General features: G+C 36.2%; 1 protein-coding gene across 7 annotated transcripts in view; it reads right to left on the reverse strand.

Annotated features, from left to right (window-relative positions):
- Nucleotides 1-20,589, reverse strand: part of LOC110958083 (transcription factor 4-like) — a 313,148-nt gene that overhangs the window by 124,687 nt on the left and 167,872 nt on the right. For 6 of the 7 annotated variants that reach the window (XM_051938852.1, XM_051938848.1, XM_051938849.1 and 3 more), the window contains 2 exons: nucleotides 17,287-17,413; nucleotides 12,886-12,935 (listed from right to left, as the gene is read on the reverse strand). In XM_051938852.1, coding sequence (XP_051794812.1) covers nucleotides 12,886-12,935; nucleotides 17,287-17,413 — 177 coding nt within the window. Of the gene's footprint in view, nucleotides 1-12,885; nucleotides 12,936-17,286; nucleotides 17,414-20,169; nucleotides 20,512-20,589 lie in introns of those variants that run through there. The other variant, XM_051938853.1, reaches the window with a different exon arrangement.

Below are 20,589 nucleotides of genomic sequence, written 5' to 3' on the forward strand. Positions count from 1 at the left end.
AAAACACTTTTAATGGACAATTAATGCACATAAATGTCCTTTAGAGGATCAAACGCAGCATTTAGGAGAAGTTCCACACATTTGCCTTTAAAACACACAATTAATTAGAACACAGTGCAGTTTTGGAGCATGTTTTAAATTATTAAACTATATTCAACATACTAAAAATTAGAATTTATACTGTTTTAGTTTTTTTTTAATCAATATTTTCAATTTTATAGAGGAAAAAAGATGCAGAGTTTAAAATAACCATCTAAGACGCGCAAAATAAATTAAAAAAATTACATAAAAATGTAACTCTAATCACTACAAATTCTGCATATGCAAATAACATTGTTAAAATTGAAAATAAAATTAAATCACATAAAAACACAGAATTTTCTGCAAAATAAGAAACTAAAGCAGCATTTTTTAAGTTAACCACAAATTATTGATGCATTTTGAAATAAAATTGGAAATTTCTGCACTTTTAGAGGACGATTAATTGTGGAAAACACACAATTAATTAGAGCACAGTGCAGATTTGGAGCTCATTTTAATTTATTAACCTATTTTCCACTTAATATTAGAAACAGAGCGCACATTTGATTTAGATCTTTTAAAACAACCATAAACCAAATTAGAATTTATACAGTTTTAGGTGTTTTTATTTTAATATTCTCAATTTTAGAGGGAAAAAATGACACCAGCCTTTAAAATAATCACCTAAAATGTGCAAAATAAATTTTAAAAATATATAAAAATGCAACTGTAATTCCTGTAAATCCTGCATGTGCAAATAATATTATTAAAATTGAAAATAAAATCTTCACATATAAACTGTGAATTTGCAAAGCAGAGAAGCCCCTGTGTGTGTGTGTGTGTGTGTGTGTGTGTGTGTGTGTGTGTGTGTGTGTGTGTGTGTGTGTGTGTGTGTTTGCAGTTAAATGAACACACACACACACACACACACACACACACACACGCACACACACTGAACCCATCACTTTATTTCCTCTATTTTATGGTTTCACTGGAGTCATTTGGGGAGATAATCCGGCATTTTATTGTTTACTCGGTCGAATATTAGCGAAGCTCTGAGACTTTATCAGCTCCAACAACAAATTAGCAAAAACAATGATGATATCTGAATAAAATAAAAGAAAAAAAACGGAAAAAAGGAGAAACCGCTCTGCTCCCGACGCAGAAAGAGAAAAAAACCCAGCGAGTCGGCCTCGTTGTGCAACCTGCTAATGTTAGCAACCGATGCCTAATTTCCTTTTGATTACAAAGACGTCCCACGCTCTCCTCTCGAGTGACGTTTAATTGTTTCTCAAAGTAAATCATCAACTCAGCAAACTAAATTTGACAAACAACAATAACAAACTTGCGGCGGCGCAGAGAGACAAGAAAAAGAAAGAATTAATGAAAAGGAAGTGGAGGATTTTTGTGCCTTAAAATGAAGCGTGCTGCAGCATATGGGAGACAAAACGACGCTAACACGACGACGAACGACGACGGACGTGAAAAAGCAGAACAAAATCACTTTAACTCGATTAACAGAGTGAACTGAAGGGTCTACGGTGCACAAACACTGTGAAGATGACCTGAAATGGACTAAAAAAAGACTGATCAAATTTAGGTTCTTCTGCAAGACGCTTTAAAAAAAAGGCAGATTAAGCTATGCAACCACCTACACAGTCACATTTAGGAGGTAAATTACTCAAAAATAGGACAGATAATCAATATTTGGAACTCATATTTGCAATAAAAAGGAAAACATTGGTGTCAAAATTCAACTGCATCACTAAATTTTATAGAACTGTCTGCAGATGCATGTTTAATTGTACAAACAATAAGATGGCGGCTCTGAATTTACTTATTTTGTCAGAAATTGGTTAAAAAAAACTAGAAAAATTACAAATACAGGACCTGATATTTGGCAAACCTGATGATTCTGACTTGATTAAACGTCATAGAAAAGAAGCACAAAGTGAACCAAAGGGTCTACGGTGCACAAATGCCGCACAAATATTGTGAAACTTACCTGAAATCAGCTAGAAAAAGACTGGCACAGGGTCGAATTTAGTCTCTTCTGCAAGATGCTTTAACAAAAAAGCAGATTAAACTGCCCACCCACCTACAAAGTCAAATTTAGTATTAAAATTATTCAAAAATAGGACTGAAAATCAATATCTGTAGCTAATATTTGCAATAAAAATGAAATTATTGGTGTCAAAATTTAGCTTAAAAGCATGTAATAGCAGAAACAATAAGACAGCTGGACTGAATTAACTTATTTTATCAGAGATCGGTTAAAAAAATGAAGAAAATTACAAACATAGGACCTGATATTTGGCTAAACTGAACCCCAAATCAGAAAAGTTGTGAAGCGCAAAGTGTCTCGCAGAAAGAAATGTTAAAATCTTCTTCTTCTTCTGCCTCTAGAGGCCACAAAGAGACTTTCTGCAGTTTTAATGCAGCTAAATATATATATAGAATGTAAAAACGAAAGAAAAATATCGAGTCGGATGTAGTATTACTTCTTTACACAGCTGTATTTAGTTGTATGTATTTTTAACAAATGATATTAGTACAATGTGAAAACATCTGTTTAGATTTGGCAGTAATGCAGCAAGAAAAGATAAAAACAGTGGAATGTCATAATGTTCAAAACTGCAAAGATAATGATATATTACATTAAAATACTGATACTTTTAGTGTTCAGTGCCATCAATGTGCAAATCCTACTAAATATTATCTGTAATTCAACAACAAAACAAGAAAAATAACTGAGAAACTGTTTCCCAGGAGGTTATCTCACCATAAACATGTCCATATCTTACAATTATGTCATTTTTGAGACTTAACAGCTTAAAAACTGCTTTGAAATGATAAAAAACAACCTCCAGCTATTTAAAACTGCAAAATTCTCCACTTGATTTTCAATTTGTTGTAAACTTAGAATGTACGTTTTTACCAAATTATGCAAAAAAAATGACGCCTATTAGCATGCTAATGCTAGCTAGCTAAACCAAAGTTACTGTTAGCTCATTCAGTTGGTGATCCAAGACCTAACTGTTGTTTTTTTGTAACTGACAACCAGCGAAAAGAGTTAAATGTAACTGAGTCTTCAAACTTCAAACCAGCCACTTAACTCATCTACAGTTGAGACCTTAATTTTTGTATTTATTAGCATTTTGATGAATTTGCATGATAAAAAAAGTCAAGGAAAACAGGAAACTATTGGAAACATGCAGAAAAAATGATGCCTATTAGCCTGCTAATGCTAGCGAGCTAAACCAAAGTCGATATAAGCACATGTAGTTGGTGGTCCGAGAGCTAAATGTTGGTTTCTATTTATATAATAACCAGCGAACAGGGTTAAAGTTTGGCTGAGAGCCTTTAAACGTTAAAGCAGTTCACCCATATGCAGAGATTAATTAATCTACTTGTCCAATATTACAGATTCTGAATCAATGACATGATGAGAAACAACAGAGAAAAGTTCAGTTTTTTATCTTTAATAGTTCCTCAGATACTGTGTAGACTAAATTCTATTTTTTTTATCAAACACCAAACACTGTATATCACAATAAACATCCCCACAGTGAAGCACGGTGGAGGCAGTATCATCATGTGGGAATGCTTCTTGGCTTTGCAATATTATAGATTCTCAAAGAGATGAGAAATAAGAGAAAATTTCATTTTTTTAAATCTTTAATAGTTACTGAGATCAGCCTCAAATTCCACCTACTGAAAGTGGGATCACAGGCATTTATTTGTTTTATTTATGAAGATAAAATTTCACAAATATGTTTATAAATATCCACATTTAAAGGTATAAAAGTTGTAAGCAAATTCGAGATGGTTGAGCTGAAACTGCTTTAAAAATGTGAAATGAAATGAGTCAGCTAAGGGATTTAATACTAAATAACCATGAAATCACAACATAAGAGCATCTTTTTTTGTGGTTTGTATTAAACAAAAGGAATGTTTAAACATTTAAAGTCACTTTTAATGCGATTTTATTTCTGATTTCTCCGTTTAAATTCGAGGACGAACGGAGTGAATTTCGTCTCCGTGCTGTTTCTGTTTACTCAAAGCTCACAAAGAGAACTTTTGTTGTTTGGCCTCCGTGTGTTGCTGTACAACCTCACACACACACACACACACACACACACACACACACACACACACACACACACACACACACACACACACACACTCCTCCTGTGTGTTTCGTGTTCGGAGCAGGTGCAGCGACTGTACATCCCAGTTGTTGGTTCACGTCCAGCAGCATCTTTATTCCGTCAACGGCACCAAAAAAAACATCATTTATTTCATATATTTTTCATCTTCTTTTATTTAAATTCCACTAATCTGGATTTTATTCTATTTCTGACCTCTATTCTGTCATTCTGGCCATTTTATTTGCACGGAGCATGCATAAATTTTATTTAAAATCATATAAAATACCACAAAAACCTCAAAATATATTTAAAACACACACACACACACACCACTGATAATAACATCTAATAACTAGAAAACATTTTACGCTGCTTAAAATAAACCTGAAAACAATAAAACATGCATTTTACTATCTAAATTCAACACTGATTGAGTATTGGAGCAGAATTAATCAGATTTTTTGTCAAATAATATGAAAGATTTTGAATTTTTGCTGCAGCTATTGCAACTACATTCATACAGTTAATATTTACAATAAAAGTAAGATCAATTAGAAATTAAATTTATATGTAAAATTGACAATAAAGCAAGCAGCTAACTTTAAAATTATTCTGCTTTGTTACATTACATATGCAATAAATTAACAGGATGCTCATTTAAATAAAAATCCACCTTAATATTGTCCTCGGCTTAAAAAAAAGCATTTAAAATGATCAAATTTAAAGGTTTTTAGGAGCTTAGCTGACGTTTAACTTACACAACAGCCTCTTGCAGAATCAACATAAGCAGGTTTCTGAAGAAAAAAATACCCACATCATTTCTCCAAAAAATAAAATAAGTAAAATATAAAATAAGACAAAAATAATCAGAACGTAGTTGAGTTTTCTGCGGTGAGGAATCGGCGTGGAGCAGCAGCTCGGTCGGCGGCTGGAAGCAGGAATGAAAACAGGTTTGAGCCTCGTCGCTGTTGGCAGCAGGTTTGGAGGCCGGACCATTCAGAGGACGGACAAAAAAAAAAAAAAAAAAAAAAACGAGAGAGGAGCAGGAGGAATCTGTGAACAGACACCCCAACGCTCAGCTTTAAAAATCAAGTGCAGGAAAATTCTTAGTGGTTCTGATCCGAGTCAAAAACGAGCAGCTGAGAGGCTTAAAGGTTCAATCCCTGCAGGAGACACCGACGCCGGATCTCATATGAAATGTTTTGTAAGATTTTCAAGACCAACAAGAGACAATCTGCAGTAATAAAGAGAAAAAAGAGCATCTAGAGCCGGATTCAGGGGTTTATTCTGGTAGCTTTAGTCGAGAAAAACAGGAAACAATGTGGAAATGTGCAGATTTATGGTCTAAAAATGTGTGTTTCAGCTCAGAAATTTCATCATGCAAGTAGAAGTACATGTTTTATGGAATGCACCACACACACGTGCATATATATCAATAATAATATCGATATATTGCACATTCAAAAGGCGGATTTCCTGTTTTTATCAAAGTTGTTGAATACTTTTTGTATTTTTTCATTGTGCAACCAAACAGTAAACTATAATCCGCAGCTGAGACCTTTTATTTTTCTGTTTATTAGCATTTGGACGAATTTGCACGATAAAAAGAGTCGAACAAAATGGGAAACTCCCTGGAAATGTGCAGATTTATGGTATAAAAATGTGTGTTTTAGCTCAGAAATGGTACCAAGTGAGTAAAACTTCATATTTTTATGGAAAAGTTGATGCAACTACAATGTACCTCATATATGTCCATATATCCATATAAATATAGACATATACAGTACGAAAGCTATATTTTGCATTTTAAAGGTTTAGTTGTTCTTTATCCATCTTGCATGACCATATTTGGCATTTTGTCATCATGCAACCAAACACTTAAATCTAGTCTACAGCTGAGACCTTGTAGTTTTCTATTTATTAGCATTTTGAAGAATTTGAATGATGAAAAAAGTCGAGCAAATCAGGAAACGACCTGGAAATGTGCAGATTTATGGTATAAAAATGTCATCATGTGAGTAAAACTACATTTTTTTATGGAAAAAATGGTCGACGCAACTGCAATGCACCACACGTGTGCACACACCAAGATGAATATAAGTAATATGACAGAAGAAGAGATATTGCACATTCTAAGTAAGTTTTTTGCACGTTGCATGAATACATTTTGTATTTTGTCATCGCACAACCAACCAGTTAACTCTAATCTACAGCTAAGACCTTTAGTTTTCTATTTATTAGCATTTTTGATGAGTCATGCACCGTCAACTATTAGCCGTTTTTCTCAGTTTGCTCTTTAAATGTGGACATAGAGGCAACAATTCAACACAGAGATCACGATTCCGCTGCTTTCCGTCCTTGAACGTGGTGTATTTCAGTGTTTTGGTCCCCAGAAAGCAAAGTTTGGAGCTATAAACACAAATAGAAACTCAAACAGAAGCGATTATGAAAATGAACACCTGTCAGCAATCACATGCTTTTTCAGAATAAAAGCCAAACCAGACTCGTGACACGACAGAACCCGAACCGCCGCCGCCGCCGCCGTTCAAAGGCATCTAAAATAAAAAACTCAAATTTAAACCCCACAAAGGTTCCCGGTTCACTTTCAGCCAACGCTCGAGCCAACAAAGTGCCTGTGAATTTATTTCTCCATTTCACAGGCGGCTTGTTGCTGTTTTCTCTTGATGTAAAAACGGGAGGCGAAGGCAGGATTTAGTCACATCACAGACGAGGAAACAGAGAAGGTTACAGCAGAGAGACGCAAACATGAAGGAAAGAACGATCCCAAACCCGGACCACACCAGACTTTTACACCCGAGTTTGATGTTACTGAGTCACAGGAAGTGGGACAGGAGTTTACAGAACTAAAAACAAAACTGTAATGCTGGAAGTTTTGGCTGAAAACGGAAAAATTCCAGTCACTAAAACCACTTAAACAAGAGATGTAAAGCCAGCTGATGTCCTCAAATGTCCTGTTATGTTAACTACAAACCAATACTCTGCTCAAAAGTGACAAATACTAACAAAAAGCAGAGAAATTAAAGAGTTCCCCAAGAAGATTTGACCTTCCAAGGTTCGTTTTTTTCAGAAATACTGAGTCAGATTTAAACAGGACGACTAATCGAACAAGTCTGGATCGAATCTGTAGAAAGTTGGCAGATGAAGTTGTATGATGTCTGTTGTGTAAAAAGTCTTCAGAAGAATCTTCAGTGTTCAGAACCAGCTACTATCAGGTAAACATGGCTGATAAATGCAACTTACAGATGTCCATTGATCGTCACTCTAAATTAAGCTACTTTCTACAAATCTGACTCAGACTTCATCCACTTTCAGCCAAAATCTGATTGTTTTCCTGGTACCTTGTCCATTTTTAGCTCAAATCTCGCTGCATTCGCCGGTTCAAGCGGCTGGTTCGTGTTCGTTTTGGGGCAATAATGTGTGTTTCTGCAGGATTTCCAGAGTGGACAACCACTAGAAGTTACTGTCATTGCTTAAGAGTCCTTCGATGAGCGTATTCACTCATTCAGAAGTCTGAAATCATGGACAATCCATCCAAATAGCTAGAAACAGTCTCTACGATTGATTCATTTAGACCTGGTAAGAACATTTCTGCAAAAAAAAGCACAATCAGTACATTTTATTTCTTTCAGTAAAAGAAACCCCAAAATATTTCTAGCACTTTCTGGGATTTATGAACCTTTGATTGCTGCTAATTATTCTTATAACTTAAAACTATTTAATCTAGATGTTACCGGTTCCTGTTACGCACCAAGACAGAGAGTCAGATTCCTTATATGTGAAAACCTACTTGGCAATAAAACCTGATTCTGATTTCTGATTTTGTTTCACCACAAGATCTGAATCACCTGTTTGAGATTAAGAAAACATCTTGGTTTCTGTTTAGTACTGAAAAATTGATAAAAATGACTTGAAACCACCAACAAAACCACCAACTTTAACCAAAGTTTTTTGTTGTATCACCATAAAAAAAAACATATCTCCAGTGATTTTTTGATTTTTGCTGCATTTAACCAGTTTAAGCTGCTGGTTTGTGTTTGTTTTGGAGCAAGAACATGTAAGAAGTAATGTGGACAACCACTACGACTTCCAGTTGTTGCTTATTACAGTGCTTTACTGTGTCACAAGTGTATTTATTCTATTACAGGATGTCAAACATAGATAATCTGTCTTTATGATTGGTTCATTCAATCCTTGTGGGCTCCAGATCTTCCTCAGGTGAAGTTTTACTAAAATTCTAATGTTCTATTTTGAATGTTTCTACACAAAAAAAAAGCACCGTCAACGTAAGATTCGGAAAATTTAGTGCCAACTTGAAACCACCAACAAAAGCAGCATCTTTAGCAAAGTTAGTCCACTTATTTGTTGCATCACCATGCAACAGGACAAAAAACAAGTTCAATCCAGGCAACACAGATGGTTAAACTGAAACAGAAGATGTAGTTTAAAGATCTGACATTTGCGACGTTCGGTTTTGTCGTAGAAATACCACATCTCCTCCTGTCACAGAGTGCTCTTGATATAAACCGGAGGCGAAGGCAGGATTTAGTGGAAACAGAGAAGGTTACAGCAGAGAGACACCAACATGAAGGAAAAGGAGCCCAAACCTGGACCACACCAGACTTTTACACAAGAGTTTGATGTTACTGAAGCACAGGAAGCTGGTCGGGAGTTTGTAAAGCTACAAACATCACTGAAGCAATGGAAGTTTTGAACAAATATGGAAAAATCTCAACCGATTTCTCAATAATGTAACTCGAACAGCAGGTCTAAAGCCAGCTTGTGTCCTCTGATGTTAACTACCAACCAAACTTTGCTTGAAAACTCACAAATGCTCACGAAAAGCACAGAAATTAAAAGAGTTCCCAAGAAATGTTTGTGTCTAATCGAAATGTCGTGATAAAAGAAGAACTTCATAGGTATTTGACACAATTAAATGTAGTATAACTTGACAGAACACAAGGAAATTAAGAAAACATTAGAATTAGTATTTAGAAAAGCTGCAAATAGAAGAAAATATCACTAAAAACTGAAACTTCTGCCAGCAGACATCAGAGGAAATGTTTCCAGGGGACGTTAAATAGTGACGGACGTGACTGAGACAGGCTCAGAGCTGGACTATGTGGTGACTTTAGCAACTGCATGCTAAATTTTATCATCACAAATGGAGAAGCAACAACATTTTTATCTGGAACCAGAATGTTAAAGATGTTCTGCACTCGCATGAATGAATTCTCCAGCTTTGGAGTTTGTATTTAAACGGTAAAATGACATTAAAAGTGCAGATTGTTGGACGCTGCACCTCCTCCACGACTTCCACCCGTCAGAACGACCTCACACCTCAACCCCCCCTGCCTTTCCTCCCCTCTATCCGAGGCAGGGAGGCGGTAAAGGAGGCAGGAAGCGAGGACAAAGCCGGCCAAGGCCACAGAAAGACGGACTCCCGCCGAGCCAAAGAGGCGGCCGACAGACCCGACATTCAGCCGGCGTTAACGGGCCTTTAATGAGGTCAGAATCAGGCAGAAAGAATCTCCACGTGTGCGACACCTCCGATCTGAAAGAAATCTAATGAGACGAAGCTTTGAGAGATCCTAAAGAAAAGAGCGAATCTTCAACCTGAGCAGCAGCGACGCAGCAAAACGTCACAGACAGTAAAGATAATAGAAAACTAAATAAATGAGCTGCAGGTAAAAGAGCAGCAGAGGAGTCGAACAAAGACGGAAACAGCTGCTTTGGATTCAAACGTCGGGCCTTAAAACAGCAGCTAAGGTCAGCTCAGCTTCACGGGAACCAGAAATACTTAAAAACACGGATTTTAAACACGTCTTAGAGCAATAATACGATCCATGGATGGAGCAGAAAACACGTTTAAATACCCAAAACAAGAGATTCAAGCACAGAAAGCCAGAGAACCGACAAATCCTCAGAGAAGTTTGGAAAAGTTCAACTTACTGGTGAACTAATAAATCAAGATCTGTGACAACCAAGACATGATTTGTCCCCACATTTCCCATTTCTGTCCCAAAAACAGCTGATTCAGAATTAATTTATCCTGCAAGTTTGAGTTGGATTACTTCTTCTCAGAGTAAAACCCCTCAAAAATGAACCACCCACGACAAAAACCTCCAAAAATCCACATTTTCTACAACTTCAGGTTTCTTTTAGAAGAGTTTCAGTCCAAAATGCCTCCAAACTGATGGAGCGAATCCCCGATAATTTCATCAATAACAGCAGTTCAGCCTTCATTCACTGTTACTGCATGTTTAAATTGGTATTTTACTTCTAAAAAATGCCTTTTAGTCACCATTTTGCATTTATTTCTGCTCATTTCTATCAACAAACAACATAAAGAAGCCAACAGCTGTTTGTGTCCAGATCACGTCGACATCTTCACCCTCAAAACCTCCAGATTTACTCCTGAGAGTCTCATTGATGAATTTAAATCCCAGATAAATGACCCAATAAAAGGGAAAACCAACGAAACCTGCTTACATGTGCTGTTACTGTGTGGCTGTATTGATATTTTCCTTTTTTAAAAGCCTTTTAGGCGTCATTTTGCATTAATTTCTGTTAAAAAAAAATGCGTCAAACTGCTCAAAATCAACATTATATATATTATTGGATATATATTTATAAAAATATATAACTCATAGATGATTCCCCCAAAAAAGCAAATGACAAAAACAAAAAAAATCCAGCAGTTCCAACAGCATCAGCATCTGCAGTTTTACACTATTTCCACATGAAACCAGCTGACTTCATCAAAACAAGAACAGACAACAAAATCCATCATCATCATCTTCATCATCATCATCATCTCCATAAATTCACAAAGCCAGATATGACGTTTGCTTTTCATTTTCTACAACTTCTGTCCGTCTAAACCTGCTAAAAAACACCAGATCTACTGGATAAATTCATCAGTTAAAGAGAAACTAATCAGTTATGACAAAACCTGCTTTCTGTGCTTGTGCTGATATTTTATTTACAAAAAATGTTTTTCAGATGTGCATTCATTTCTGCTGTAAATCGCTTTAAAAATGCATAAAACCGCTTTACATTTTCACCGTTTTAGTATTTTCCACATGAAACCAGCTGATTTTTATCAAAACAAAAACCGACAACAACAAAAATCCAGCATCTGTCACGACAAAACCTGCCTTTATACACTGTTACTGTAGGATTGTGGTGGTGTTTTCCTTTTTAAACCAGCTTTTGCATTTAATTCTGCATGAAAATAACTTCAAAACCGCTGCTGCAAATGTCTTTACATTTTTGGAATTTTGCCTTTTTTCCCACTTGAAACCAGCTAATTCCATCAAAAGAAGAACCAAAAAACAAAAACAGCATCGTCATCATCACCATCTTCATCTCCATAAATTCAAAAAACCAGATAAGACGTTTGCTTTTTCATTTTCTACAACTTCTGTCCTTCTAAAGCTGCTAAAAAACACCAGACTGACGGGAAAAATTCATCAATAAAAGCGAAACAGACAAAACCTGTGTGTTCATATTGATATTTTCCTTTTTAAAACAACTTTCAGAGATCGTTTCACATTTATTTCTGCATGAAAATTCTTCAAAAATGCATAAAACTGCTTTACATTTTCACAATTTTCCCTTTTTTTCCCTACAAAGAACAGACAACAAAATCCAGCATCATCTTCATCTTCATCTCCATAAATTCACAAAGCCGGATATGACGTTTGCTTTTTCATTTTCTACAACTTCTGTCCTTCTAAAGCTGCTAAAAAACACCAGATTTACAGGATAAATTCATCAGTAAAACGGAAGCTAGTCAGTTACGACAAAACCTCTGTGATCATGTTGACATCTTCCTTTTAACTAAACAGCTTTTGCATTTATTTCTGCGCGTAAATCACTTGAAAAACATCTAAAACTGCTTTACATTTTCAAAAGTGTGCCTTTTTTTCCCCCACATCAAACCAAAACAAGAACCAACAACAAAAACCCAATTTGCTTTTTCATTTTCTACAACTTCTGTCTTTCTAAACCTGCTGTAAAACACAAAATTTACTGGAAAAATTCAACAATAAAAGTAAAACTAATCAATTACGACAAATCCTGCCTTTATATACCGCCACTCTGTGATTATATTGACATTTTCCTTTTAAATGCCAGCTTTCAGACATCATTTTTGCATTTAGTTCTACTGTAAATCACTTTAAAAACATAAAAAACGCTTTACATTTTCACAATTTTGCCTTTTTTTCCCACCTGAAACCAGCTGATTCCATCAAAACAGGAACCGACAACAACAAAAATCCAGTTTGCTCTTTTGTTTTCTACAACTTCAGTCCTTTAAAACATAAAATTTACTGGAAAAATAACCTATAAAATGGAAACTGATCAGTTACGACAAAACCTGTCTTCATATGTTGATATTTTCCTTTTAAAAACCAGCTTTTGCGCGTATTTCTGCATGTAAATCCCTTTAAAAACATGTGAAACCGCTTTACATTTTTACAGTTTTGCTTTTTTTTTTTCCATGTCAAACCAAAACAAGAACCAACAACAACAGAAATCCATCATCGTCGTCGCCATAAAGTCGCAAAACCAGTCGACGTCTTCCTACTAAACCAGCTCAGAGCTTCCTTTTCTCCACACAGAGCAGCGAAAAAACGTCAGAAATAATCATCAGAATATTTTAAAAACCGAACATGTGATCACTTACCGAGGACGGCAAGCCAGGAGGGACCTTCCGCACTTTTTTTGTGTGAATTTCTGAAAGAGAGAGAGAAAAAAAACCCACAATAAAACAAACCCATGAGCGTTTACCAGGCCGGAGAGGCTTTTATTGCTCTTGTTTTTAAATATATCGTCGTATTTGTTTGGGTTGAATCGAGCGGAGGACGAGCGAGGCCACGTTTCCCACCGCCGTCGATATATTTACAAAGAAGCTTTCAGCGCAAACAGGCGCGACACAATGAAGGCGACGGAAATAAAAAGACGGCAAGAAACCAACAGGGCTTTTTTTATTTCCGTTTTATTTTGGCGGGGGTTTGACAAAAGGAAGCAGGGCGGCTTTTGACATGTTTGTATTATTTCTCAGGGTTTCTTTCAAGGGGAGCAGCGAGCAGTCTATTAACTTGGAAGGTGAGACTTTGATGGAAAAATGAGAGAGCGTTTCTTTTTTTTTTAGGAAATTGGCCCGGACTTCTTCTTCTTCTGCTTCTTGTTTGTGTCCCCCTCAAGGCCGACGCTACCAAGGCTGCACAGCGGCCACCATTGTCCTGTTTTTTTTCTTTTTTTTAAAGCCTGCCGCTCCGTATTTTCTTTTCTTAAACACCTCTTTGAAAAACACACACAGACGACCGGTCACGAAATTCTCCGTCCTCGGGTTATAAAATGTTGACGTTCTGCTTTTTTTCAGCCTCTTATTCTTTACATTTGCATTAAATGTGACATTTAATGCAGGAAATAAAGATTCAAGCCTCAAAACATGCAGAATTTCACCAACACAGCTCTTAAAACTACTAATTTGTGTGTTTTTGTGTTAAATTTGCACATTTCCTTTCAGAAAGAAATCAAAACTAACAAAGAATGTTGTTAATGTTGTTTAAATTCCCTTTAAACATGAGATTGAATACCAGAAATTAAAGATTCAAGCATCAGAACCTGCTAAATTTCATCAACACTGCTCTTAAAACTACTAATTTGTGTGTTTTTTGTGGTTAATTCTCACATTTGCTCTCAGAAAAATGTCAAAACTAACAAAGAATGTCAACCTTCTGCTTTTTTTCAGCCTTTTAATGGATACATTTTGCATTATACTTGAGATTTAATTCAGGAAATTAAAGATTCAAGCCTCGAAACTTACTAAATTTCACCAACACAGCTCTTAAAACTACAAGTCTGAACATTAAGGTGCGTTTTTCTGCTCAGTTCTCACATTTGCTCTGAGAAAAACATCAAAACTAACACAGAATGTCGACATTCTGCTTTTTTTATTCTTTTACGGGACAAACTCGCATTACACATGCAATTTAATCCATTAAATTAAGGATTTGAACTTCGAAACACACAGAATTTTAACAGCACAGCTCTTAAAACTGCTAATCTGTGTGTTTTTGTGGTTAATTCTCACATTTGCTTCCAGAAAAATGTCAAAACTAATAAAAAAAATTGAAAATGAAGAGGCGAAATCTGTCAAAAAGTCACAAATGCAGCTTCAGGGATTTAAAGATAAGTGTGTCCGAACAACATGTGTAAAATATGTGAAAATGACGTTAAAAAAAAATCACAAAGATGCACAATATTTAACCACCAAAAGAAACAAAACCTCAATAATGACAGAAAACGACCAGAAAGAGACATAAAAGTGAAAAAAATCACCCAGCATTTTACACTTTTTTAACGTGTAATGAAAATACAGACATATTTCACTGAACTAGTTGATTTTAATTCACTTCAGACACAAGTTTCTCCAAAAATAATACAATAAAAACTCAGTTTTACATGAACTCACTTCAATAATTCAACTTTAAATGTAGGAATGTCATAATCAGAGCTTTAAGAAACTGATTTTGGAGCTAAATAGTAGAATTAAAACAAAACAAGGCTAATGTTTTCATTCTTATCAGCTAAATTTAATCTCTTACATACAAAGAAAACCTTTTTTTTTTTTATAAAGCAGTTTCTCTGGTCCACACAGCGACAAACAGTCCTGCTTTCTAATTGGCTGATTGGTTTCCAGTGGGATCAGACGACAGCTCCTCGTCTAAAGCCTCGAGTTTAACCCGTTAACCGACCCGTTTAGGATTCTGGAGCCGTTTCAGAGCGACGTCGACCCGTTTTAAATCACAAAGCTTCGCTGTTTAAACAGTTTAAACCGTTTTACGAGCCCGTACACGGCAAAAAAAAAAAAAAAGCACTTCCTCATGATTTCTGCCATCTGTGGAGCAGCAACCGAACAAACAATCCAAACATTTCGGTGTCTTTTTGCGGATTAAGGGTGAATATTAAGGGTTAAACTGCACGTAACCATGGCAACGTCACCTGTTTGAGGGTTAAACTGACTCCAAACACACTCAAGGTTCACTTTGCACGTCGATTTGAATGTATTTTAGGTGAATTATTGTATATGAGGTAGCTGTGGAGGTGTTTAGAAGGTGATGCTGCTGCAGAAATGTGTGATTTTACGCTGTTTTATTGCAGGTTTGCATCTTTTTTTAGTGAGGAATAGCTAACAGATCAGCAGCTGGATGCGTAAGCAATGTAATTATTATTTCTGTTGTCCTGCTTCTAGAGCAGAGGTGTCAAACATGTGGTCCGTGGGCCAAAGCCGGCCCTCCAGAGGGTCCAATCTGGCACACAAGCACACCTATGTAAAGCTTAAAAATTACTTAACTGCATTTTGTGTCATTTGTCTCCTTTTTGTCGCCTTGTAACTTTTCTGTTAAATTTTTTGTCTCTTTTTTTGTTTTGTTTCCTGTCATTTTGTCTCAGTTTTGTCGTTTTGTGTCTTTGGAATATTTTGTTTTTTTTTGTTTTTTGGTAGCCTAGCCGCGCTAGACAACCCACGGCAACGAATTTAATTCTCTGAATTTGGATGCTCCTAAAACTGGCCGACGAATCACCATGAAGTGTAGAGTCAGAAGGCGGGCGTAACGAAGTGACGACAGAGGCGCGATGATTCTGACAGAAACATCCGGAAACAACTAGCCTAGCCGCACTAGACAACCCACGGCAACGAATTTAATTCTCTGCCAGGGTCGACAACAAAAACGACAACAGTCGTTGAGCTCCATTAGCACCGACTCTGAATAATCTTTCTGTTAACATGTCTGTAATATACTTGAGCTTCACCCATTGACTGAATAAATAAGGCTTCACCGAACTCCCGCATCCTCTGATTTCCGGCGCTCTAGGAGCCTATTCGTTGCGCTGATTGGTTGTATACCTACCCAATTGCTGCAGAGTGATTTGATAGACAACCTTTTAGCCCGCCTCCCTCCCTGTCGAGCGTGCCTAGACCCTTGTGTCTTCAGAGCATGGGTCTAGCGCGGCTAGGCTAGTTTTTTTGGGTTTTTTTGTTGGAATTTTGTTTCTCATTTTTGTCGTTTTGTCTTTTCTTTTGGTCTCACTTGTGTTTTTTTATCGTATTTTTTCACCTTGTATTTTGTCGTATCCGCTGTTTTGTGTAACGTTTTCGTTGCTTCGTGGCTTTTTTTTGTCTTGCTTGTGTAGTTTAGTTTTTGTTGTTTTGATTCTTGCTTTTGGCATTTTTGTCTTGTTTGCGTCTTGTTGTTTTGTCTCGCCTTTGCTATTTACCGTCTCGTTTGTGTCATTTGTCCTTTTCTTTTGGAGCTTTGTAACTTTTTTGTCGTTTTTTTAATTCTTTTTTGTTGTTTCGTGTCGTTTGTCTCATTACTTTTTGTCATTTTGTTTCTCGCTTTTGTCGTTTTGTCTCATTTTTGTCGTTTTGTCTTTTCTTTTGGTCTCACTTGTGTTTTTTATCATATTTTTTCACGTTGTATTTTGCCGTAGCCGTTGTTTTGTGGAGCGTTTCTGATGGTTTGTGGGGTTTTTTTTGTCTCGCTCTTGTTGTTTAGTTTTTGTTGTTTGTTGTATTGTTGCTTTTGACATTTTTGTCTTGTTTGTGTCATTTATGTAATTGTTTGTCTCTTGTTGTTGTTTTGTCTCGATTTGTTATTTACCGTCTCGTTTGTGTCATTTGTCCTTTTCTTTTGGTGCTTTGTAACATTTCTGTAGATTTTTTTATTCGTTTTTGTCGTTTCATGTCGTTTGTCTCATTACTTTTTGTCATTTTGTTTCTCGCTTTTGTCGTTTTGTCTCATTTTTGTAATATTTCGTCTTGTTTTGGTTGTTTTTTGTCTTTTTTTTCGACGAGTTGTTTTGATCAGAAAGTAAAATACCGGACTGCTCATTGTTCTTTTGCAAAGGAAACATTAGGAGTTGTGCTTATTTATCTTTTTTTTTGCTGTGATTTTACTAAACTGAGCTGAATGTTGAACCTGAACTAAGATGAGTTTGACACCTTTCTTCTAGACGATTGATTTAATGCTTTTCATGCTGCTGTTGTGTTGCGTGTCTTCAGTGTGCGTTTCCTCACCCATAGTGTCCATGGCCAGCGTTCTCCTCCTGGGGTTGGAGCCGTAGTGTTGGTAGTACTGACCGGCCGGCTTGGTGGGCGACGCAGCGCCGGGACTCCCCAAACCCAACTCACCGCCCAGAATCGACTGACGGACGGAAACACAAAGAGAGAGAAAGCGTCAGTGCATGAGGCGATCGATGAATCACGTGATCGGAGAACAAAACAGCTCTTCATGAAGGTATAAAAGGGAATTAAAGGGTTGTAACGTCTGTAGCACAAACATGAAACCGGTCAGGAATGTTCAAGAAAGAACATCTTTAGTGAAAACGCAAATCCGTACAAACACGACAAAAAACCTCAATAATCCACTCAGAGCACTTTTGAACAAACCGGAGCTTTTAGTGCATTTGACTTATTGGAGAAAAGAATCTGAAAAAGTTGGAGACAATCAGTACATCGAGATCATTCGATACCATTTTACGAAAAGAAAATGGATATATTTGGAATCATCTGAACGTCTCAAAGCAGTTTGTAGTTAAATTTATCAGCTAATCGAACTGTATTGATCGCTAACATGTTACTAAAACCTGAAATGTTCAAGTTTTGTTCAAAATGTGGAGCAAAACTCAACTTTTCACAATAAGAGCAACAACAGAAATGGTGATAACCGCGAAACCATGAATAAAAAAACAGAGAATACAAGAATTATCTATGAAATTTATTCCAAACAATGGAAGCTGTTGTCGCTGATTAAACACCAGAACATCGACGTAAGAATGTTAACCAGCAGACATCTGAAGAGAAGACTGATCATTTGAGTGTTTAGATGAGATTTACTGATCTGACAGTGCAGAAAATTGCACCAAAAGTCTAGAAACAACAGTCAAAATAAAAAAATAACCAAGAAATATCCATAATTGGTGTTGATACTGAACAGATTATTCCAAAGGTGGAAATTCACATTTCTCTAGAGGTAGAAAACAACAATATTGCACATATCTATGAATGAACAATAAAGAGATTTGCACAGATTCTTAGATGACAAGAGTCTAAATGTTAAAGACACTCATCCTGAAGTGTTCTTATTAGTGTCTATAGAAGTATATAAGCTGTTGTAGAGTCATAATGTTAACGCTTAAAGTCCTGTTTTGTTTTGTTTTTTTATTTCCACCCATAAAACTTCCCAAATTCAGTCAGTAACCCCTCAGCAACAACACCTTTGGGATTTCTGGATCAAACAGACTTGTGCCGATTTACAAACATGTTAAGACCAGATAAAGATCAGAAAACTCCAATAAATTCTGACGTTTTGACGATGAAACAGCCTTTTAACAATCACTCAGTGACACCGATGTTGGTGAACTCAAAAATCATCCACTGGGACTCAAATCTGAAGAAACGAAGCTCAACGATCAGTTTCAGCTCAACAGCACTGAGAGGGTTCGTCATTCAGGGAGGAAGACTCTGCAACGTTCTAAAAACATAACGAGGAAAGACACGAGGACAACCAGAGTCAAACAGCTGGAGGGTTGAAGAAAGCGTGAATGTTTTGGTTTCTCAAATAGAAATTAAAGATAGTTTGGAGTTTTGGCTTCGGATAAAAGAATGGAGTTACAAAGTCACGTGGAAATTACAGTTTTCTGACTTTATTTCTCGCTATTTATGTCAAAATCAAGTTGATTTCATGTCGGAAATACACTCCAATAAGTATTAAAAGGTGGTAAACAACAAAATCGAACATTTTTGCAAACTAAAATCCATTATTCAAGTTGATGAAAGTCAAACTTAGCTCCTATTTATTTGCGCTACTTGACTAAATTAAATATCAAATAATGCTAGTTGGTGGAGAAACTAAGTTTGTATATAAATGAATTGACAAATATGGAAGTTCATGTCTGCAAATATTAAAATAAGCTGATTTATGGGAATAAAAAAGTAATACTTTGTGCATATATTACATAAAACTCAAATTTAGCTCCTATTTGTTGATGCATCTATGCTGTGTTACTACCTTAATTAGCTAGTAATAGTAGCTAGTTCAGGAAGAAAGTTAAAATAACAGGTTGTATGTTAATTAATTGACAAATTTGGAAGTTTATGTCAGCCAATAGCAAAATAAATAAATTTAAGTAAATGAAAATGCCGTATTTCATGATTATATTGTATAAAACTCAACTTTAGCTCATATTTGTTTCTGTATGTGGGCCTCTGCACTGCATTACTACCTTAAAGAAATAATACTAGTTAGTGCAGGTTGTGAGTTAAAGTAATAATTTGTATATTAATGAATTGACAAATATGGAAAATAATGAATTAATTGAACAAACATGCTATATTTTATGGATATGTTACATAAAACTCAAATTTAGCTCTTAGTATTACTACCTTAATTAGCAGGTAACAGTCAGTGGAGGAATGTAAATAAATAATCGTTTGTTTATTAGTGCATTGACATTATATGGAAGCTTATGTCTGCCAATATTAAAATAAAATCAACTAAAACACCCTGTTTTTTGAACATTTTATATAAAACTCTTTATATGCACCTGTGCTGCATTACTACCTTAAATAGGAAGTTGTACTAGTTAGAATTTGCAGGAAGTGCATTAAATTAATAGTTTATTTATTAATGGATCTACAGATATGGAAGTTGATGTCTTCCAATATTAAAATGATTTAATTAAATAACTTATGCATATATTATATAAAACTCTAATTATGAATAAAATAAATTCAGTCCAGATAGATGTCCGTCTGTGCAGCACAGGCAGCAATTAAGACTAAAAACAGAACGACGATTCATTAAATAAAGACCTCCCCTTTGGTTCTGGTTCTAAGTCCTACCTGCGACTCCTCAAACTGAGCCGATAAGCACAAATCGAGGTTAGTGAAGGAATTTACCTCCATGGGCTGGACCTCATGCTGCTCGGCGTTCAGACGTTCGCCCCAGACTCTAAGTTCTCCTCTCGGCCGGGACGTTTCCACCTCCTCAGCGGCCGCCGACTCTGTTTACGGCTCAGACTTAGCAAACCGCTCACACATTGTCCCGCTAATTAAGTTCAATGATTTCGGCAGCAACAAGTGGCGTCTGGGGCCGACGGGGAGAGGAGAGAAACTCGGCAACAAAAGAGGAGGACGGAGGAGAGAGAGGGCCTTTCTTTCTTTTCTTTTCGAAAAGTTTCACAAAAAGTTAGCGAGGAGGGAAGAGGTGAAAAAGAACCTGCTGCAACCCTCCCCCACTTCCCTTTAAATAGACTCCACCGTTACTCCGTTCATTTTTTCTTTCTCCCCCCTCCCAGCTTTCTCGTTAAGTAATTAGTG

This window comes from Acanthochromis polyacanthus, chromosome 18 (genome assembly GCF_021347895.1).
Source record: "Acanthochromis polyacanthus isolate Apoly-LR-REF ecotype Palm Island chromosome 18, KAUST_Apoly_ChrSc, whole genome shotgun sequence".
In the NCBI taxonomy this organism is placed as follows: Eukaryota; Metazoa; Chordata; class Actinopteri; family Pomacentridae; genus Acanthochromis; species Acanthochromis polyacanthus.